Source organism: Lolium rigidum, chromosome 1 (assembly GCF_022539505.1).
Source record: "Lolium rigidum isolate FL_2022 chromosome 1, APGP_CSIRO_Lrig_0.1, whole genome shotgun sequence".
NCBI lineage: Eukaryota > Viridiplantae > Streptophyta > Magnoliopsida > Poales > Poaceae > Lolium > Lolium rigidum.
Genome location: NC_061508.1, coordinates 79,593,357 through 79,615,912, shown reverse-complemented (window position 1 = coordinate 79,615,912; position 22,556 = coordinate 79,593,357). Strand labels below are relative to the sequence as shown.

Here is a 22,556-nt window from a genome sequence, read left to right as displayed (position 1 = left end):
GGCAGGCGAGAGGCACTAAGATGGTGGCCGTGTCCCAGTTTGGGTGTGAGTTTCTTTTATTTTTTCGCAGTGTCATGACTCAAGGAAAGTTTCAAGTTAATTAAGGCTTAAAAGAAAGTTTGATTATGCGTATATGTGGCTACAAAATTACGGCTATGTGGATGCAAAATTACGGCTTCTCAATATATATCAGTATCCTAAATGCATTTGAAAACTTGTTGCTAGAAAATTATGGCTTCTCGAAATGCATTTTAATTGAATGTCAAACTACATGGTTGTCAAAACCTAAATATATCACTGGAGCATGTTCGATATAAATGATCGCCTTGATAGATGCTGATATGGCACTACATATGGTATATGGTCTGGAAAATATCGGAACAAGTGAGGATTCAACTGATGAACCAGATTAGTATCCGTGTAGGAGATATTCCTTTCTCGTTAAAGATGTTGCTGACGGGGCTTAATGTCATCCTATATATGTGCATTAAGAAATAAAATATGAGATCCGTGGCAACGCACGGGCATTTGTACTAGTTTGTTAACAAGAAAAAAAAGGGAACCGCATCAATGGTGGACCAATAATGCATAATGATTTTTTTTTTGCATATCTATCAAGACGGTCAGCCTGATTTCAAAATTGTCCACAGTTTTATATGTTATTTTCATTGCAAATGATGAGTTCTCCTTCCGTAGCTTTCCAATTACGAGTACGAGAATTAAAAGACATGAAAATTCTCAATTCTCTACACCGTCTAGGAGATAGATACTGTAAAATATTTTCAGAAAGAAGAAAATCAGAAAAATCTTTCTCTCTATTCACTACCATTTTGCATTCTCGATTTCTATTATAGTTTCTTTTCTTATTTAATGCAATGTGTTTTCATATTTTTTCGATAAAGAGAATATATTAATATCGTCAAGATACTAATTACACACAGCCTCTACAATAATAATACGGATTCACATAGCTAAAAATAGAAAGAAAAATTACAGAAAAGAAAAGTCTAGTTATAGTGTTTATTCCTTATAATAGGGGACCAAACAGCACGGAGACAGCACCGGAAATCCATCTTCTCCAAAAACAACGTCTTCAAAAAGGAAACAATGCGCAAGTGTTGACATCGTCCTGATTGTAGATCATAGGTTTTCACTTAGGAGAAAGTCTGCAATCACAAAATAATGCCTTCAACAAGATCATTATTAGATACAACCAATTAAGGCCAGCCCTAGGGTTTCACACTGCAAGTTTAGACTATGAATGACTCGAAGCACCATTACTAGTACTCGGATCACGACCTCCATGCCATTCTCCACGACTGATTTCAACATGGGACTAAAGACATGTCACATGATGGCAACAGACTGCAAATCTTTCATCGCTCACTCTGAAACCAAACAACCAGTAAAAAACACGATTGTGCGCGCCTGAAACCCATCCGATCTAGCATCTCCGGAATGTCGCTAGTTAGAGTTCGCCGACAAAGCATTTTGGAACTCGACACTCTAGCTAGATCAAGGAAGACCGACATCAATAAATCTTTGTCTTGGCATGAGATGGATCCTAGTACCGCCGCCTTTATTCAGGCCGAGCAAGCGGCCCCCTCTTCCATACCATTTATCATGGGTTGCCTCCCAAGAAGCGCTTTGTTTTAGGTCGTTGAACTCGACCCAAATGAAGATGAACTCTTCTTTGCAATGGGGATTCCAACCCCAAAGTAGTTCGCTTTTAAGGTGATTATTTTTGTCTCCGTTGGACTTGTTCTTCTTCCTAGGAAAAATAAAAATAAAATGATGCACACGAGGGTAATTCAAATCTAAACGTTCCCTTCATGAAAACTAATCAAGGCTTTAACGGTTCTCAAAAATGACCTACCAAGAATGATAGGCGCCTTAGAATATTCAGCTTAGAATATTCAGGCATATTAACTATGAAAAGATCAATTAGTGCAAGACAATCTTTAACATCAACAACTATGTTTTGTTTAATTTCAACAACTTGTTTCTAGGTGGAATCTGCTAAGTGCAAGTTAAATTTACTTGTCATGGAAGAACCAAGATTAAGCCTATCAAATAATTTTTTGGGGACTGTAGAGACACTAGCACCTAGATCACTAAGTGTAGCAATTTCATTTGTCCCTAACTTAGAAGGTAGTTTCTCAGACAATTTCTTGTATTCATTCTCAAGCTAATGTCACGTACCTTCTGAGCAACTTGATTAATAAAAATTTGGTACATAGCTTCATTACCTCGTTCAGTGTCGGGGGTTCTTCACAGTGATCATCTTTATGAGGTCTTCAATGGTTTAGTCGGTTGAGCGAGTGTTGCCATAGTACAACCCTTCATGTTCATCCACATCCATACTGCTTCTTACTATTTTTTATATCTGCAACTGGGTTAGGCTCTGATTTGCCCGCAAATTGGGCGAGAATTAGTGTTTGGCTTTCAGCAATTTTTCCAAGTTGAGCCTCTATAGTTTTAATTCTCTCTTGCAATTCATTTATATCAGTTTTCATAAAAACCACTTATTTAGATAGTTGTCCTATTGCGGCTTCATGGTTCTTTGACATTTTAGTTATAAAACTATTTTGCTCAGTTTGAACTTGCAGGAAAGACTTAAGAGAATCTTCTAGTGATTGACCATTACCATTGTCATTTCCTCCACTATAATTATTATATGCTCCTGTAGGATTAGGATATGGTTTTTGAAAATTGGAATTATATTCTTTGTTCATCCATGCATGGTAAGAGTTATCGCGTGAAATAAAATCTACATCCTTAACCTTAGCATGAGAGGTAGCTTTACCTTCATTACCTTTTTATCATGCAAATGACCTCATCTACCTTTGCGGTTAGGACTTCATCCTTTTCCTTGGTGAATGAGTTCACCTTTCTTGAAGCGGATCACCCCACGTGGCACTATGAGTGGTTAACTTGCATATCATTGAGGAGTTTTGTACCGACGTCGATCTCCTGTCCCATAAAGGTTCCTCTTATTGTACTGTCCAATATAGACTTAGACATAGGATTTAAAGCATTATAAAATAGATGCAATTTGAGTCATTCCTCCGTCCCATGATTGGGACAGTTTCTTACGGACTCCTTCATCCTTTCCCATCCAAGCGCTAGTGTCTCGCGGTTTTCCTGTCTAAAGGATGTAATATTAGAACGAAGTTGCATGGTTTAGAAACTTAGTCATGAACATGTTGCAACAGTTTTTCAGGAGGTAATAGTTCCAGTAGGAAAAAGGAAAAAAGCGCAACTTAATAATATTTGAATTAATATCTTTTATGTGGAGCTTATCGCATATCTCAATAAAGTTATTTAAATGCATGCTCGCACCCTGAACATCTAAACCACCAAATTGGTTTTGTCATACCAATGTTAATAAATGAGGTTTGATTTCATAATTATCCTCATCTACGTACTGTGGTTTGAGTGATGGCTGCGCACAAATAATCATCACTGGGAGTTGCAAACTCGCCAAGCTTTTTATCTGCCATGCTACCAATTTTTAATGGGTTTTCAAAGAGTTATAAATGATATCAAACTAAGAAAAAAAGTAAAAAATACTTTGGGGTTTTTGTTTAAGAATACTAAGAAAACTATAAACTAAAACAGTAACTAAACTAGCCTTAGGTTTTGTGACGTTGCAGTTACGTTTAGATGCTAACCACACTATCGACCCATGAATACTATCACCTATGCATATCACAGAATCATGCAGTTTAACTCTACTCAAAACCTTAATTTCCTTACCGGTCTTGTTGGTTTTGGTACCAATTAAACCTTCAAGATCGAGATAAAATATCTAAGACATTTAATGCCTCTCTACTCAATATCCCATAATAAGTTAGATGCACATATTTCTGCAAGGATTAGGCCTCAACCCATAGCCCAAGTGGACTACTCACACATAATTTGATGAACAATATCTATAACAAATCTCAAAGAGATGAATGACGAGTCTTACAATGTCGCCAATTGGATACCGAATCTAGATTACAAGTTCATGGAGAGGGGATGAAGATGGCGATGATGTTGATGAAGCGTGGAAGTCGATGGCGGCGGCTTTGAGGCTTCGGTGGAGATGAGATCTGATCTGGCGGCAGAATGGAGTTTCTCTCGATGTGTTCGTCAGGTTTGACGAGACGGAACCACCGACACATGGTACAATTATCCGGTACGGGCGGGGATGACCGTACCATGGGTCGTTAACTCTTCCGTTAATTGTCTCATGACCCTGCTTGACTTGGTGATGATTCCTTCTTCATTAAATTCCCTTGATTTCTTCCTATTTGCTTTCATTTTTTGCAAAACAATTAAAGTAGGGGATTTGCATTTATTAGTTGAGATAGGAAGATATTTGATGCATTTTGTAACGAAATATCCCGGTTTCGATGGAGATAATGCGGTCTTTTTCACGAACCATTAGTCTTCACTTGCTGAGAACCCTAGATCTCTAAGCAGGTTGTTGTTGAGCTGGTTGCTAAGGCCGTGGAGGTTGTTGCAATACACCTGGTTGTTGCCAGTGGCCAGGAAATTACCCATGGTAGATCTGAGAAAATTTCCCATGTTACTTCCATTGAGGAAAAGGAAACGGGGGGAAATTACCATACTGTGACTTGGGAGTATGCGGTAGCATCATCGATTGTTGATGTGGTTGCTGCATAGGGAAACCATAACCAAACCTTGGAGGAGGCTACATACGTGATGGCGGTGGCTGTTACCAAGCATTACGGTCGCTGCCACGCCCTTTTTCCTCAACCTCTTGCTTTCTCCGCCATCTCACAATAAGCAAGAGTTTCATGAAGAGAGGGGCATGACACCCAGCGGCTACTTCGTAGGTCAAAACATGGGATTATATTAGGGAAGACATCACCATTAGATGTAGGGAAGCAATCCTCTGCCGAGAAGCGGCACCCTGCTAACATATCTTTCCTCATATAGATTAGGAGGAGGGGAACATGTGGAGGGGTGGTTTCACCCTAGACATAGGGGTATCCTTGTCCTCTCAAATTTTCCCGAGGAAAAAGCCCCACACATCAACCCATGCCACCTTCTTCAGCTATTTTACACGTGAACCTTGACTTAGGTCCTTCAACAAAGTTCACACATTCAAAAATAGCTTCCCGAGCAACAATATTCAGAGAGTCTTCTTTGAATTTAATTCAAAATTGTTTGTTAGTAACCCCCCCCCCCCCCCCCCCAAATTTAAGTGGATCCCTGACTGAGAGCAACTAGAGACACAACAATGATAACGTCCTTGAATGCAAAATGTTGTTTCCTCTCGAGCCCATGGGGAGAGAGGTTTCGCTGACTGCCACGCTTGGATTTGGGGATGCTTACCCCCAGTGGAATCCCTCTCAGTATGCGGCTTGGTGCAGGCGGGTAGAAGTCTTGGATGTGTCATACGCGCTTGCGCTTCTTCTGGACCTAATTCAGAGCCAATCCCTTGGTCTGAACCCGATTCATAGAAGAAGAAACCAATGTACCGATCCATTCTGATAGGCGAGAGAAATTGGTGAACAACCGCCGAGCTCTTCGCATATATGTCCTTCCCCATATGAGCGATGGAGGAAATCAAGCTGTGGTTGATGAGGAAATTGAGTATCTTGGGGAGGCAACCTCTCGAGTTGAGCAGAGCTTGGAGGTCTCACCTCAGTTAAGGCTTGAGGGCGAAGTCAAAGCACTGTACGACTCATCCGGGCCTCCATCAGACGACAGCGTAAGCCGATGAGAAATGCCCATTGAAGGTTCAAGGAGATGAGCCAGAGGTGGAAGAAGAGTATTACGACGATCGATGAGCTTGAGGGAGGCAGGGGTCGAAGAAGACGATGCGGCGGTGGGATCAAATTCTCCTTGACTGGGGCTTTTCTCTACACATGCCTCGACCCGATATCCATGGTCTAAACATGGACATGCTCACGTGGGGAGGCGTGTTGGTTTCACCATTGAACAATACGATGCTCCCATTGCAAGTGATGCTTCCAACATCGGAGGAGTGGAGCAACAGCGAGCTCCGAACGGTCACGGCGGCGGAAACCTAGGGCCTCGCTCCCCATCCGTGATCCACGCCTTCATGTATCGGATCTTTCTCCGGAGATCTATCATGGGGATCTCCGGCCTCCACCCAATAGGCTCTAGCATGGCTTCCCAGTCCCCAGGCGAGTCACGCACCACGTATAGGAGGAAGAATTTCCTCTCCAGCTTCTCTTGGAGATCCTTTCGCTCGGCTTCGCGGCGAGCAGCCTCCCGCTAGAGAGAGCGCCGACATGAACTTCCCGAGGCTGACATCTACCTCCCATCCTTGGGGGCAGCGGAGGGGCGAGATTTTGCCGGAATCTCTAGGGCATCACCAGCGAAAAGCGGAGGGAGATAGCGGAGCCTCTCTAGTGTGGATTCAACGGATTCAATGCCGACCGTTTTCTTTTTCGATAAAGGGAATATATTAATATCAAAAGATACCAATTACACCCAGCCTCTGCAACAACGCAACACCCTAATATCAGTACAGATACACACAGCCAAAAAAAAAAAGAAAACTAAGAAACAAAAGTCCCACTAGAGTGTACCAGACCTAGCAACAGCAACACATCCACCACCAAGACAACACCTGAAATACAGACTCTCCAAAAGCGACGCCTCCAAGAAGGGAACAATGCATCAGCGTCGTCGTCGCCCGATTAAAGACCTTAGGTTTTTACCATGAAGATAATCTCCGCTCTCAAAACAATGCCTCCAACAAGATCATTGCCAGATGCAACCAGTTAAGGCCAGACCTTGAATTCACACCGACCGTTTTCTAGCGGTCCCAACGGAGTATACACTATCTGAATTTGGACAAATCTCTCACATCCTTCAGGAACAAATAGGTTGTGCAAGAGATTTAGAATAAAATAAAGTATAATAGACTTGTTACCACGAAATCAGGAACGCAACAAAAGCGTTCACTTCCATCATTGTAAACTACGTAGTAAACAGAAAAGATAAGAAAAAAAGGCGCAAACAAAGCGAGCAAAATGAAAAGCATCCGTCGTCTCCCACAAATTCGACCACCGTCTAATCCTCGGTGATCGTTTCGACCCGCCAATGCAGATGCCAACGAGACGATCTTCCGCATTTCCTAATTCGTGTTGTCCGAATCAGCGCTAGCTAGCTAGAGCTAGGGCGTTCTTCCAAGAAGAATAAGTAGATTTGATTGATCCCTTGATTGATGTCGGCCGGGTTCGTGGGGGTGGTGGTCTCCGACCCCTCCCTGCAGGGCCACTTCACCCAGGTCGAGCTCCGATCCCTCAAGGCCAAGGTCATGATCACGCCCTAATCCAAATCGCATTTTCCTAATTGCGATTCCACCCCCAAATCCAATCGTGTCCATCCTGGTGGCTGCAGTTCTTGTCTCTGAAGAGGGACTCCGGCGGCCATGTCACCACCAAGAACCTGCCGGGGCTGATGAAGAAGCTCAGGGGGCTCAGCGACGTGGTTTCCGAGGACGACATTGCTGCATTCTTGTCGGAGGTCTACACCGACGCCGACCAAGAGATCGAATTCGAGTCATTCCTCCGGGTACATCGATCACGCCATGATCCCTTTCAACCAGCTATAGTGTCAGAGTACTTTTATTTGATATAAACGGGGTTGTTATGTCAATGCTGCGGCTGCAGGAGTACCTGAACCTGCAGGCGAGGGTGAGCTCCGACCAGGGCGCGAGCAAGAGCTCGTCGTCCTCGTTCCTCAAGTCGAGCACCACCACGCTGCTCCACAACCCCAACCAGGCCGAGAAGTCATCCTACGTGGCGCACATCAACAGCTACCTCGGCGACGACCCGTTTCTGAAGAAGTATTTACCCATAGACCCCGAGGGCGACGACCTGTTCAACCTCGTCAGAGACGGCGTGGTGCTCTGGTGAGATGACCATGCTGTTCGTTGTGTTGTTTTTTACTGCTTTGGTAGCATACAAGATGATGCATTGCAGTGAGTTTGCTACTATGAAAAATTGAAAATATTGCGGTTTGAGTACATACAGTCCTGCCTAGCCTAAAGCTCTGTTTATTTGTCATTCATGGATAAATGCGGTCAGTAAATTGATCAACCTAGCTGTGCCCGGGACGATTGATGAGAGAGCCATCAATAAGAAGAGGGTCCTTAACCCATGGGAGAGGAATGAGAACCATACACTCTGCCTCAACTCTGCAAAGGCTATCGGATGTACCGTTGTCAATCTTGGTGCCCAAGACCTGGTCGAAGGACGGGTACACATTCGCCATCTCTTACCAGCTGGGCTACATTTTCATTTCAACTGACATCAATAATTTCCTTCTAGGTAGTATGTGCACTGTAGATATAGAAATGCTGTCACTGAAACTGTTTAAATATCAATGTCATGTTTAATGCAACAATAAGTTAGTTATTAAGCAAGGGCTAAATTAAAAATGACTGATCCTAGACCTGATTTCTCCATGTTACAGCCTCATCTAGTTCTCGGGTTGATATCTCAAATCATAAAGGTATATCCTGTAAGTTTCAGCCGACACTACTATCTATCATGCAGACTACACAGTACAAGTGTAAAGCCATCTTAAGACCGCAGTTAATTATGATTTATGTAAACAGATACAACTTTTGGCTGATCTTAATCTAAAGAAGATGCCACAGCTGGTGGAAATTTTCGATGACAGCAGGGTATATACTACTTTTGTAATCCAGCAATGTTTAATTGACATAATATATGCGTGTCATTTGATTTTACTCATTATTGTACAGGATATAGATGAAGTGCTGAGTTTATCACCCGAAAAGTTGCTTCTCCAGTGGATGAACTACCATATCAAGAGAGCTGGCTACAAGAAAACTATTAACAACTTCTCTTCAGATATCAAGGTTCGAACATCAACTAGTCTTGTATCTTGAGGAAATTTTTATAACTCAAGCAATTATCTTATAAACTAGGCTTGGACAGGATGGTGAAGCCTATGCCTATCTTATCAAAGCACTTGCTCCAGAGTATTCCTCTGAAACTTCATTCGAGACTAAGGATCCTACAGTAAGGGCAAAGATGGTGCTTGAACAAGCAGATAAGTTGGACTGCAAAAGATATTTGAGCCCGAAGGATATCACTGAGGGCTCTCCAAATCTAAACCTTGCATTTGTTGCACAAATATTCCAACATAGGTGAGAATTACTCTTTGAAGGAATCTTAATTTTACGTCTTGTCTACTGAATATTCCAACAAATATTTCACCAAAGCAGAATGCATTTTTACATGCAGAAATGGATTGACTACTGACACAAAACAGATCAATCTCACGCAGTCAGCGTCGCGAGATGATATTATATTATCCAGAGAAGAAAGAACCTTCAGAATGTGGATCAACAGCCTCGGAATTGCGACGTACGTGAACAACTTGTTTGAAGATGTTCGAAACGGGTAAGCTTTCAACAGAGGTGGGCCGCGTTTGTCTGTAAATGGATGATTAATGTCAATTCCTGTGCAGGTGGGTTCTTCTAGAAGTGCTCGACAAAGTCTCTCCAGGATCTGTCAACTGGAAGATGGCAACGAAACCTCCAATTAAAATGCCATTTAGAAAACTGGAGAACTGCAATCAGGTTATTAAAATCGGGAAGCAGCTCAAGTTTTCCTTGGTGAATTTAGCTGGAAATGACATTGTTCAGGGAAACAAGAAGTTGATTGTTGGTGAGTTCGGTTTAACAAAATATCGATATTGCTTACTCTTATTTTCCATGTTCCGGATATAGTTTTCATATTAAATATCTTCTCTCGTGTTCTTTCAGCGCTTCTATGGCAACTGATGAGATTCAATATCCTTCAGTTGCTAAACAAACTCAGATTCCACTCTCAAGGGTCCCAAGGAAAAGAAATAACTGATGCCGATATCTTGAGTTGGGCGAATAACAAAGTGAAGGCTTCCGGGAGAAATTCTCGAATCGAAAGCTTTAAGGTGAATTTTATGACTGCACATTGTGTTTCAACAGCGATGGAGTTCGGGGAAAAATTAAGTGGAGGCCTGTATGCAAATTAGACAATTTCATCAAGCTATTTTGTGTCTTCATTGCTGAACTACCCTAATCAATATACTAAACACTTGGCCACAGTTCAGTTGTCACTTCTGTCCAGCAAATAGTAGCTGCTCATAATTCTGTTGTTACTTCAGGAAAAGAACCTATCAAGTGGGATTTTCTTCCTTGAACTTCTTAGTGCTGTACAGCCAAGGGTTGTGAACTGGAAGGTTGTGTCGAAGGGCATAGAAGGTGCATTCTTGGTCAATGAATGAATTGGGTTGTGTTTTTCATTATGGGGTATCATAAAAATCATGCCTAGTCTTTCTTCATTTTGTTGCTGACTCAAAGATACTCTTGTGCTGTGGCAGATGATGAGAAGAAGCTAAATGCTACCTATATCATCAGTATCGCACGGAAGCTTGGGTGTTCTGTTTTTTTGTTACCAGATGACATTATCGAGGTAAAGGGGAATTGCTATGGAACAACCGGCATCCTACATTCCTAAAGATCAAATACATATTACCCTTGGACCTTACAATGTCACTTGTTTGTGCTGCAGGTGAATCAGAAAATGACCCTAACGCTGACTGCTAGCATCATGTACTGGAGCCTGCAGAAACCACAACAGCCTGAAACATCTGAACAGCCGGAACCATCATATGTGGCTTCAGATGCTGCTTCTGATATCGCCTCCGAGGATGCTGCTTCGCCGATGGCACCATCGGAAGGAGAAGAGGTTAACTCATTTCCTATAAGAGTGTCCAACTTGCCAACGGATAACACTTCACAGGCTCATGTTTGAATTCTTTGCCTGATAGTACTACCCCAGCTTAACCACAATGGGCCAGATCATGGTACTGATATGACAACGATATGGAGCGATGATCTGTAGCAGTACTTACCCTCCCATCATTTTTCATTCGCTATCTTGCGCACAGATAGAGCTCCGCAAATTTGTCATATTTACTTATTTAGTTTCCTGACTAGTTAGTGCACATAGCAGTGCTCTCTATAGGGTTGTACTCAATAGAGGTGCTATTTGTTCACTGAATTTTGATCTTAATATGAAAGAAGTGTATAGAGGGCATTCTTTTTTTTTGCAATTTATATGCAACGTTTAGGACATTACGGGAGGCCGTTTCTGATGTCAACTGGAGCTGTTTAAAGCCTTAAACTTGTTTGGCTTGTGCTAACAGATGCTCGAAATGTTGTAAGGTTAAGCTGTCAATTGTGCATTCAAGAATTTATTGTTATCCAGAAGTGTGGTACATGCTGTTGTCCAGAAAGTACGCCTCAATCCTGTTTATACTCTGTAAATTATTTGGTACCTTCAGAGGAAATTTGATTTTTCCTTGTGCACGACCGTGTCATGCACCGAATAGAAAAAATAACTGCACAATCTGACTTAGATTGGTTAAAATGGCCATTAACCATGTTAGGGCAACTCTAGCGGGAAGACTGGTCGGAACCAGAAAACTCTGGCCGTTTTCCGGTTTCTTCGTTTCTAGCGCTCCAAAGAGATACTGGATAACAGCCCGGCCCGAAAACATTATCCAGGGTACCCGATAGAACTGTCGTGTGCTGCTGCCGTTTTAGTGTTTCGATCCCACACCGATCCGCCGCAATTACACCCCTCCCAATCCCTAACCTCCGGCGAACAATCGGCGACGCTTGCCAAAGGGGTCTTCTACTGGCGCGCAGGAGATTGAGTCTATTAGAGCATCTCCACCGGCGGTCCCGATAGCGGTCCCGATAGCTTTTTGTGGACCGGCGGCGAAATTGGCTCGCACCAGCGCGCCCATACGGCGCCGGCCAATTTTGGAGCCCAATAAAATCACCGGCAACCCCGTGCCGGCCCCTTCGCCAAGGGCGCAGATTGGACGCGTCGGCGCCTCGTGGAACGACGGTTTTCGGGGGTGGGGGCGCCTTGTCAGCGAGGGGACGCGGCGGTTCGCATCGGAAACGACGCGGGGAGGTTGGTCATCGGCGTTAATGGCCTCCCGCACGGAAACCGAAACGGCGAGGGCGTCGACTGTCCACGCGGCGTCCACCTACCTTACCCACTCGCCTTCAATGCGCGTCCGCCGCCTTCCTTAAAACCACACCGGCGCGCACTTCTCTTTTTTTCCCCGCCGTCCATCCCTAGCCGCCGCCGTCCTCAATCTCCGCCCGAACCGCCACCCACCCACGCGCGAACGCGATGGCGCACAACGACCAGGCCGGCGGCAGCGGCAGCGGCGGCATGCCACGCTCGATGCAGCTGTCGTTCGACGAGGCCGACGTGATGTACTGGCACCAGATCCCCGTGCCAGTGCAGTTCAAGTTGCCGCACGGCTGGCACGTCTCCAACGGCTGCTTCGCCGACCACAGATGCTGGCCCTCGTCAAGGAACGGCGGGCCTCGATGACGCCGGAGCAGAGGAGACTCCCGGAGAATGCCCTCGGCGGCCCAGACTGGGAAGAGCGCTTCGGCCGCGAGCGCGCCGAAGAGGTCCCGCGGATGGACAATCCCTCCGGCGGCCGCTTCAACAACGTCGGCCGCTGTGCCTGGTGGTACGGCAGCGACATCGACGCCACGCTCCGCGAGTACGGCTACCGTCCACGCCACCGCGGGCAACGGGAGCCGCTCTACTTCCCGCAGGCGGCGACCATGGCGCCGACGCGCGCGCCGCAGATGTCGCCGGGACGAACCGCGGCGTCTGGAACCTCCCGCACCGGATCGTCCGCCGTCGGGCGCACGCGCTCGGCCGCGCCCGCGCCTCCTTCCGGAGGCATCGTCATCCGCGACGACGCGGCGCGGCGCGCGTCCTCTGCTCCGGTTCGTCCGACGATAAGGTCGGGCCGCCGCTCCCGCGTCAAGGAGGAGGACACCTCGCCACCACCTCCACCGGCGAACAAGAAATGGTGGGAGAAGGAGGCCGAGGCGCAGGCGGCCCTCCGTGGCGACGGCGACGAGGAGGAGTTCCCCACCCTGCAGTACATTGTCGGCCGCTCCGTCGACGAGGACTACCGGCATATCGCGATCGACCCGCGGCAGGCGGCGGTGTGGTCCGCTAGGGACCACGGCGCCAACTACGTCGACCTAGCTATCCATCGGAGATGCCAGCGCCAAAGGAGGAGAAGGCCGACGACGCCGACAGCTGGTCCTTCCCGTCGTCCAGCGGCGACGACCTGGACTTCAGCGCCTTCGACTCCTTTCGCGCTAGATGTTTTTTAGTTTTTTTAGTTTGAATTTGTGTTAAATTTGTATAAATTTCGTTCGAACTTCGTATGAATATTGTTTTCAACATTTGAATTCGATTTTCTAAATATTATCGGGACCGCCTGTTTGGGGGCGCCGGTGTGGGAGCAGCTCCCCCAAATGGAGGATGATATGCCAGCGCCTATTTGGGAGCTATCGGTGGAGATGCTCTTAATGTGGTACCGGAAACGGACAGTACTGGAGTTGCTGCGAAGCTAAAGAAGGGCGACATGGACCAGTTTGTTCATAGTCCTTTAGTTGAGGAAATAAAAAAACTCTTCTTGCTATGCACATTGTTTAGCTAAAGAAGGCTGCGAAAATAAATTATGTAATTCATGGTATGGTGTTGCACCAAGCTGGTTACTTGGTTAGGGAACAATATTGTGCTGGATTCGGTTCTTAATTAAATATATCGCAGCATTTGACCTAAAAGAAAATTCTCAGGCAGGAACTAGAAGACCCTTGTTTCTCTTTGATGTGAACTCAGGTTTCCAAACAGGCTTATACCGGTAAAATGTAAGGACATGTGCAGATTAATTACGAAAACAGGAAGCTCCTCTGAGAGCAAGGATAACAGTCATCAAAACATGCCACAGAATTAACAGAACAACTGTTGTGATCCAAACTCCAATCAGCGAAGGCTACCAAAAAACAGAGCTCCACGAGAAAACGCACATACTTCCAGTTTTCAGGTAAGTCATCCAGTATGGTCGTCATCATCGGCTTCTCGCTCCGCGACAAACATGAGCAGCTCGAGCCGCTTGTCAAACTGCGCCGCACTCTGATCTCTCTTATCTAGCTCAGCGGCCTCTGCTTCCAACCATTTTTCGCGCAGATCATCGAGAACATTACCTTGCTCACTGTTCCCAGTAGCCCCGGGCGCGCTGGGATGAGTAGTTCTCAGTGCGTCGGTTGCAGATGGCGGCGGGAGTGTCAACAGCAAGGCCCGGAACTCCCTTGTGTGCGCAAACGTCTCAAAATTGCAGGCGATTATGTCCAGACAGTACTCCCTTATTTTCATAACGCCATAACTGCATTTGGAGAAAATATTGAACTCAGGAACCCGTCAAGATAATATAAACACATACAGAGATCACGCATGAGGAGGACATACATGTCTGATAACATCAACCAATGACACAGTTCTGCAGGCGACACATGTACCAGGTTTGGTAACAGGAGGTCGGCTACGACTCGCTTCAGGGGAAACAGCAAGTATCTAGATGCAACATCAAATAGTTCTTCGGCCTGGGATAGGTTTACTTCATTTTAGTTTCACAGTAAACAAAAATAGCTTCAATACTTCCGTAGAAGTGGTAATTCAGTAATGTTTTTGAATCTTACCAGGATTGGATCCATATGCTCTACTTTATCAGTATACCTAAAATTTTAAAAAGCAGGGGATAAGTCCGACAGCAGCAGTAACCGTAACAATAACAAAGAAAATGTGCAAAGGGACCTTACATGTATTCAAGCATCTTTTCAAATGCTTCTACACTCATGTCATGCGCCTCAAGACATGGGAGATCCGGAGATTCATTGTTACCTTCGAGAAAACCCACTGTTCGAGATATCCTGGCTTTGAAGTACTCCGATCTTGAGGCTAAAATCACCTGATGGCACCGAAATACCCTCTCATCTACTTTCACAATGAGATCGGCACGATCACCATCATATGAGTTCCTGCGCATCTCATTTGGTACAGTGTTGCAATAATCTTCTTGTCTTGAGTTAGCTAGACAGCTATGTAGAACACGCTGCAATGCTGACGGAAGACGGTCTTCCGGTGGCAAGGACTGCCCTTGCAAAACAAACCTCGTCTGCGACTCCATCAAATCCAACTTCCTGGTTGCCTTATACGGCGCAAACCTATGATGCACAATCTCCTTATCAACTAGCCTGTGCAGCTCCTGGCACTTGCAGACTTTGCAAATGATTGACAGACCCTCCATGTCATCGACAGGTGCCTCGAGTCGATCGGCGTAGAAGAAATGAATAAGGTTGTACAGGGCAGTAAAGGATAATTTTTTTTCAGAGAATCTCACTTCCTTCCTGTCTTTCCAATCTGTCTTGAATTTCTTCTCAAAGAAGGGCGACCGGGCACAGAGGATGACCCGGTGAGCTTCGATCGGTTTTCCACCCACGTAGAATGTGATGTCCGGGGGCACCAGACGAGCCGCGGATGCAGCATCCGTTGGCCCAAATCCTGCACAAAATTTAATCAAGGTGTTACTAACGCAAAACCTGTCAATTGTATACCCTTCACTAAAATGAAAACCATCTTGTACTGGGAATTGGTATATATGTCAAATGATTTGCATTGTTGACACTAGAGCCTAGGTGAATCCTAGATGCCAAATTCCTCCCGGACTAATCAATCTATCGACAATCGATGGGCATAGACAGCAATGGGAGAGAGAGGCAAGACCTGCGGCCTCTGCGAGCGCGGCGGCTTCGGCAGTGGCGCTACCCTGGAGCATCATGTCGAGGAAGGCGGCGCGGTTGGCGGGGCATGCGAGGAAGGCGGCCCGTAGCGCGGCGGGCAGCGGGGCGAGCGGGGGCGGGCGGGCCTCGAATGACTTGAGGAGCCGGCGGAGGTCGAGGTTAAGGGCGGCGTAGTGGCAGCGGTCGCCGTCGAAGGTGCGCTCGGCGCAGACGGCCCCGGCCTGGAGCAGCATCCGCGCGGCGTCGGCGTGGCCCGCGAGGCAGGCATAGTAGAGCGGCACGGAGTCCCAGCGGTCCCGCGCGTTCACGTTGGCCCCGGCCTCGAGGAGGAGGGCGAGGCGGGCGCAGTCCCCCGCGCGCGCCGCCTCGAAGATGTCGCCCCCCGGGACCTTCCGCAGGGGCACCGTCGGGTGGAGGTCCTCCGGGTCGAGGTCGATTTCCATGCCCGTGAACGTCACCTCCGCCGGCGGCGAGAAGACCATTTTTTTTTCTGTTCTCTTTGGGGAATTTTTCTGCGGCGGCGGTGGCGGTGGCGGGAGGGCGGGCGGCGGTGAGCGAGGCGTGTCACGCTCGGTTTGTCCAACGAGATGGATGTGTGACACCCACGCTTGCTCCGATCTCGGCCGTTGATTCTGGTCTTGCCAACGGTGGATCTTCTCTGATTCACGACAAGTCGACCACATCAATGGCTTGGTTTTGTATTGAGGGCATCTCAAGCGGCGCGACGTGAGCGACCGTTTGTGTCCGCCGTGACCGGAAATGCGTCTGGGGCCTGTTTCAGCGGGGGCAAAGTGATCGGGCCGTCCGCGGAGACGCAAACCTGCTCGGCGGACGCTCGGCGGTCGCACGGAGCGTCCTCCATTTCTTACCCGGTCCCGCATGTCAGGGACAGCGAAATCGACCGCTTCGATTTGCGTCTTTTTCCCCTTCTTTGCTGCCCTAGTGCGTCGCCACCACCCCAACCCCATCCGCCGCCGTCCGGCCGCAGCCGCCGCGATGGCCGCCGCCGGCTGCGTTCTTGCCGCGCGAGAGAGCGGGAGCATACTCGGGCTTGGCTCCGCCGCGTACCTGCCGGCTGTTTTCGGGCGAAACGCTCCCGGTTGCGCCGCCCTTCCGCCCACGACCTGTTCGGTCAATTGCGCCGGTAGGTTTCTACTCATGTTTTCGGCGCTATTGTGCGCGGCCATTGATCCGCAGTTTGTACCCACGCAGATGGACATGTGGCAGATGTTGTACAAGTTCCGTGCGGAGGTCGTCGACTCCTCTTCCGACGAGGAGTCCGTTGAGTCGACGCGGACATTGGCAACCTCTGCGGCCTCCATGATCCACGAGTTCACCTCTAACCCGGAGCCGCGGCACGGTGCTCTATGAAGGGGCGCTCCAAAACCTGCCGCGCAACGAGTGGAAGGGCGGGCGCGCCTCCACAAGGACTACTTCCACCTCACCAATCCGATCTTCCCGGAAAAATATTTCGGCGCCGATACAGGATGTTAAGGGACCTGTTCTTGGTCATTCTACGGGGCGTCAGAAACTACGACCCCTACTTTCAATGCAGGCGCGATGCAACAGGTGCGTTAGGCTTCACCTCCTACCAAAAATGCTCCGCGGCTATTCGCATGCTCTCATATGGAATGGCTGTGGATATATTCGATGAGTATCTTCGAATGGGTGAGAGCACCTGTCTTGAGGCCATGTACGGGTTTTGCCGAGCCGTGATTGCCGTGTTCGGAGAGTATTACGTAGGGAGACAACTGTTGAGGATACAAGGCGCCTCCTGTCTATCAACGAGTCTAGAGGCTTCCCAGGAATGATTGGCAGCATAGATTGCATGCACTGGCAGTGGAAAAACTGTCCATTTGGATGGCAGGGTGCGTACAACGGGCATGAGGAGGAAACAATTGTCATTCTTGAAGCTGTCATATCTCAAGATTTATGGATTTGGCATTCATTCTTTGGCATGGCCGGTTCCAACAATGACATCAATGTGTTGCACCGATCACCGGTTTTCAACGAGGCTCATGCAAGGTAAAGCTCCCCGGGTGAGCTATGAGATCAATGGAAATGCATATGACAAGCCATATTATCTTGCTGATGGCATCTACCCCGACCGAGCCACATTGGTGAAGGCTGTCACGTAATCCAAACTCCGAGAAGACGAGGAGGTTTGCCAAGATGCAAGAGGCTTGCAGGAAAGATGTGGAGCGCGGATTTGGTGTGCTTCAAGCTCGGTGGGCAATTGTCCGTCACCCGGCAAGAACTAAGGAAAATATATATATTAGCAAGAACATGGTCGCTGAAGACCATGCATGAGGTGATGACATGCTGCGTGATCATGCACAACATGATCGTTGAGAACGAGCGTCCTGGTGGCCGCAATGAGAACCAATGGGATTTTCAAGGTGAGCTGGTTGCGCCACTTCCTGGAGCTTCATCTTGGCAGGACTATCTACATAGGAATGTAGAAGTCAGCGACGAGAACGTCTCCAAACAGCTGCAAACGGATCTGATTGAGCATCAGTGGACATTGGTTGGCCATGAAGATCATGCCTAGAGAAATACTATCTTATTTTCATGTCGACTTTTAAATGCAATAACTATGACTTTGTTGATTTCCTTATTTTGTTGTTTGGAAACTTCATAAATTGATGCAAACGCGAAAATGCGTCGGCCCGCTGGAGCCACCCCTAGGTGCAAACGGACGCGCGGACAAAAACGATCTGTCGAGCGTCCGCCGCCCGACGCAAACGGACATTTCAGACGTCCGAAATGCATCGCGCCGCTGGAGATGCCCTGTGGCCCGGGAACCCATACATTCTCATCCCAGACTAGCTCAATCTACCTCCATCCCAAAGATTAAGCCTATATTTTAGAAAAGTTAAAAGAAGTAAAGTTTGATCAAAATTTTAGAATAATCAATCAATAAATATGATATTTTGTAGATAGCACATGAAAATATATTTCATTATCTATCTAATAATATTAATTTTGTATTTAACATGTTAATGATTTTTTATAAAACTTAATCAAAGTTAACATAGTTTTACTTTCTAAAAAAATATAGGCCTTAAGCCTTGGGATGGAGGTAGTATTAGTTAGTCTGGGTTCGACCATTTTAATAGTACCGATTTTATAGAGCTCGATTGGTAGATTGCACCATCCCTAAATATGTCGTGGGACGCCAAAATCCATGTGATTGGACGACTGGGCTCCCTCAAAATCTTGGCCTACGCGCGTCAAAGCAGTCTAGGGCTAGTCCCTGGTGGTGCGTCTTATTTGGCTGTTTCCACGAAGGCAGGTCCCGCAGAGCACAAACTGACACTTCCCTTGATATCGCGTCGGTCCATGTCGCTCGCCATAAATTCCGCTCGCCACCCTCTTCCTCCTCTCACTCGCTCTCGTCTCACTCCATTCCCCTCGACGGTTCATCTGCCGACGATGAGGTGTAGATCGACGGCGGGGTTTGTGTACCATCGCCGAATCCATGCCGCCTCTGTTGCTTTGACTTTGACCACTGATTCCCTGCTGCCTCCGCCACCCCTACACCCTCTACTTTGACCATCGACAGATCGGACATGTTGGTAAGGCTTCCAAAATCTCTCACCATCCCTTGTTTACAGTAGATCTACCCGTGCGCGATTCATGACATGCATAGCAGTTCTGGTAGGGTTTAGGGTTCCATCGGGTTAATGTTCCGAGATTGATTCCCTTTGTGACATTCCGATTGTTCTTTGATACGTCTCCGACGTATCGATAATTTCTTATGTTCTATGCCATATTATTGATGATACCTACATGTTTTATGCACACTTTATGTCATATTCGTGCATTTTCTGGAACTAACCTATTAACAAGATGCCGAAGTGCCGGCTCCGTTTTCTCGCTGTTTTTGGTTTCGAAATCCTAGTAACGAAATATTCTCGGAATTGGACGAAATCAAGACCCGAGTTCCTATTTTCACCGGATGCATCCGGAACACCCGGAAGGACCGGAGGGGGGCACTGGGCCCCCAGACCATAGGCCGGCGCGGACCAGGCCCTGGCCGCGCCGCCATATGGTGTGGCCACCCCTTTCGACCCTCCTGCGCCGCCTCTTCGCCTATATAAAGCCTCCGTCGCGAAACCCCTGAGGCGAAGAACCACGATACGGAAAACCTTCCAGAGCCGCCGCCATCGCGAGCCAAGATCCGGGGACAGGGAGTCTCTGTTCCGGCACCTCGCCGGAGCGGGGAAGTGCCCCGTGAAGGCTTCTCCATCGACACCGCTGCCATCTCCACCGCCATCTTCATCACCGCTGCTTGCTCCCACGAGGAGGGAGTAGTTCTCCATCGAGGCTCGGGGCTGTACCGGTAGCTATGTGGTTCATCTCTCTCCTATGTACTTCAATACAATAATCTCATGAGCTGCCTTACATGATTGAGATTCATATGATGATGCTTGTAATCTAGATGTCACTATGCTAGTCAAGTGAGTTTTACTTATGTGATCTCCGGAGACTCCTTGTCCCACGTGTGTAAAGGTGACGAGTGTGTGCACCGTGTGGGTCTCTTAGGCTATATTTCACGAGAATACTTGTTCAACGTTATGAATGGCGTAGTGAAGTGCTTATTTATATCTCTTTATGATTGCAATGTGTTTTGTATCACAATTTATCTATGTGCTACTCTAGTGATGTTATTAAAGTAGTTTTATTCCTCCTGCACGGTGTAATGGTGACGAGTGTGTGCATCCGTGTTAGTACTTGGCGTATGCTATGATCATGATCTCTTGTAGATTGTGAAGTTAACTATTGCTATGATAGTATTGATATGATCTATTCCTCCTACGTGGCGTGAAGGTGACAGAGTGTGCATGCTATGTTAGTACTTGGTTTAGTCGTGTCGATCTTTCTTGCACTCTAAGGTTATTTAAATATGAACATTGAATTGTGGAGCTTGTTAACTCCGGCATTGAGGGTTCGTGTAATCCTACGCAATGTGTTCATCATCCAACAAGAGTGTAGAGTATGCATTTATCTATTCTGTTATGTGATCAATGTTGAGAGTGTCCACTAGTGAAAGTCTATTCCCTAGGCCTTGTTCCTAAATATCGCTATCGCTGCTTGTTTACTTGTTTTATCGCGTTACTACCGATGCGTTACTACGCTTGTTTACCGTCCCGGGCAAAGCACTTTTCCGGTGCCGTTGCTACTACTTATTCATACCACCCGTATTTCACTATCTCTTCGCCGAACTAGTGCACCTATTAGGTGTGTTGGGGACACAAGAGACTTCTTGCTTTGTGGTTGCAGGGTTGCATGAGAGGGATATCTTTGACCTCTTCCTCCCTGAGTTCGATAAACCTTGGGTATCCACTTAAGGGAAACTTGCTGCTGTTCTACAAACCTCTGCTCTTGGAGGCCCACAAATAGGAGGCAAAGTATCATCAAAGAAATAGGAGGCAAAGTATTATAGGTGGCAAAGTATAATAGGTGGCGCCAAAAGACCACTATTATAATCATCACAAATAGGAGGCAAAGTATCATCAAAGAAAATTTTCTCCTCAATGCTTGGGGGACTAAAAATATCATGAAAACCAGCTTCCCCAAGCTTAGAACTTTCTATATTATTGTCAACAATGGTGTTCAAAGCGTTCATACCAATATTACTACCAGCATGCAAAGAAGATTTCATAGGTTTTTTAATTTTCGCATCAAACAATCCATGTTTTAAATCAGGAAATAGAATAAGAAGCTCACTCTTGTACATTATGCCAAACTAGTGTAAACAAGAAACAACAAGATGCAATTGCAGGATCTAAAGGAAATAGCTTTGAGCACACACACAACGGCGCCGGAAAAATACTTTACACGGGACCGTAGTATGAGAGCCTTTTACCTTTCCTCCCCGGCAACGGCGCCGGAAAAGTGCTTGATGTCTACGGGAGCTTCTATTCTTGTAGACAGTGTTGGGCCTCCAAGAGCGAGAGGTTTGTAGAACAGCGAGCAAGTTTCCCTTAAGTGGATACCCAAGGTTTATCGAACTCGGGGAGGAAGAGGTCAAAGATATCCCTCTCATGCAACCCCGCAACCACAAAGCAAGAAGTCTCTTGTGTCCCCAACACACCTAATAGGTGCACTAGTTCGGCGAAGAGATAGTGAAATACGAGGTGGTATAAATAAGTATGAGCAGTAGCAACGGTGCCGAGAAAAGTGCTTGGCGTGTAGTTGATGGTGGTGGTATTGCAGCGATAGTAACGCGATAAAACGATGAAACAAGCGATAGTAACGCAGTAGTAGTAACGCAGCAGTAGTAACTCGGCGGTATTTAGGAACAAGGCCTAGGGAATAGACTTTCACTAGTGGACACTCTCAACATCGATCACATAACGAACGAGATAAATGCATACTCTACACTTTTGTTGGATGATGAACACATTGCGTAGGATTACACGAACCCTCAATGCCGGAGTTAACAAGCTCCACAATAATGCTCATGTTTAAGTAACCTTTAGTGTAAGATAGATCAACAGACTAAACCAAGTACTAGCATAGCATGCACACTGTCACCTTCATGCATATGTAGGAGGAATAGATCACATCAATATTATCATAGCAATAGTTAACTCCATAATCTACAAGAGATCATGATCATAGCATAAACCAAGTACTAACACGGTGCACGCACTCGTCACCTTTGCACACATGCAGGGAGGAATAAACTACTTTAATAACAAATCACTAGAGTAGCACATAGATAAATTGTGATACAAACATGCTGCAATCATAAAGAGATATAAATAAGCACCTCACTATGCCATTCAATGAGTAAGTATTCTGTGAAATATGGCCTAAGAGACCCACACGGTGCACACAC

General features: G+C 46.6%; 2 protein-coding genes across 3 annotated transcripts; one reads left to right on the top strand and one right to left on the bottom strand.

Annotated features, from left to right (window-relative positions):
- The first annotated feature begins 7,216 nt into the window (after positions 1-7,216).
- Positions 7,217-10,823, top strand: LOC124648068 (fimbrin-5-like). The gene is made up of 14 exons (XM_047187894.1): positions 7,217-7,306; positions 7,393-7,566; positions 7,665-7,906; positions 8,082-8,253; positions 8,470-8,508; positions 8,615-8,683; positions 8,765-8,881; positions 8,961-9,172; positions 9,270-9,428; positions 9,496-9,695; positions 9,794-9,960; positions 10,174-10,270; positions 10,390-10,481; positions 10,581-10,823. Exons 1-14 carry the CDS (start codon positions 7,217-7,219, stop codon positions 10,821-10,823), a joined length of 2,073 nt encoding a protein of 690 aa, XP_047043850.1.
- A 2,971-nt stretch (positions 10,824-13,794) lies between these two features.
- LOC124676307 (BTB/POZ domain-containing protein At2g04740-like) lies at positions 13,795-16,230 on the bottom strand. Of its 2 annotated transcripts, none has more exons than XM_047212389.1 (5): positions 15,690-16,230; positions 14,726-15,467; positions 14,606-14,642; positions 14,376-14,509; positions 13,795-14,292 (listed from the first exon to the last, which is right to left on the bottom strand). In XM_047212389.1, the coding sequence occupies exons 1-5, from the start codon at positions 16,186-16,188 to the stop codon at positions 13,959-13,961; spliced, it is 1,746 nt and encodes a 581-aa protein (XP_047068345.1). In that variant the 5' UTR covers positions 16,189-16,230; the 3' UTR covers positions 13,795-13,958. The 2 variants fall into 2 exon arrangements, with proteins under 2 accessions (XP_047068345.1, XP_047068353.1); XM_047212397.1 differs by having other exon boundaries at positions 14,128-14,292; positions 14,376-14,480.
- Between the last annotated feature and the right edge of the window lie 6,326 nt (positions 16,231-22,556).

Excerpts from the sequence above, each read along its gene's own strand:
- LOC124648068 (XM_047187894.1), top strand. The coding sequence starts at position 7,217 with ATGTCGGCCGGGTTCGTGGGGGTGGTGGTCTCCGACCCCTCCCTGCAG. Across the intron at positions 7,307-7,392 it reads TCCGATCCCTCAAGGCCAAG|TTCTTGTCTCTGAAGAGGGA; the intron begins GTCATGATCACG and ends TGGTGGCTGCAG. Across the intron at positions 10,271-10,389 it reads TGTGTCGAAGGGCATAGAAG|ATGATGAGAAGAAGCTAAAT; the intron begins GTGCATTCTTGG and ends GTGCTGTGGCAG.
- LOC124676307 (XM_047212389.1), bottom strand. The coding sequence starts at position 16,188 with ATGGTCTTCTCGCCGCCGGCGGAGGTGACGTTCACGGGCATGGAAATC. Across the intron at positions 15,468-15,689 it reads CGCGCTCGCAGAGGCCGCAG|GATTTGGGCCAACGGATGCT; the intron begins GTCTTGCCTCTC and ends AATTTTGTGCAG. Across the intron at positions 14,643-14,725 it reads GAAAAGATGCTTGAATACAT|GTATACTGATAAAGTAGAGC; the intron begins GTAAGGTCCCTT and ends TTAAAATTTTAG.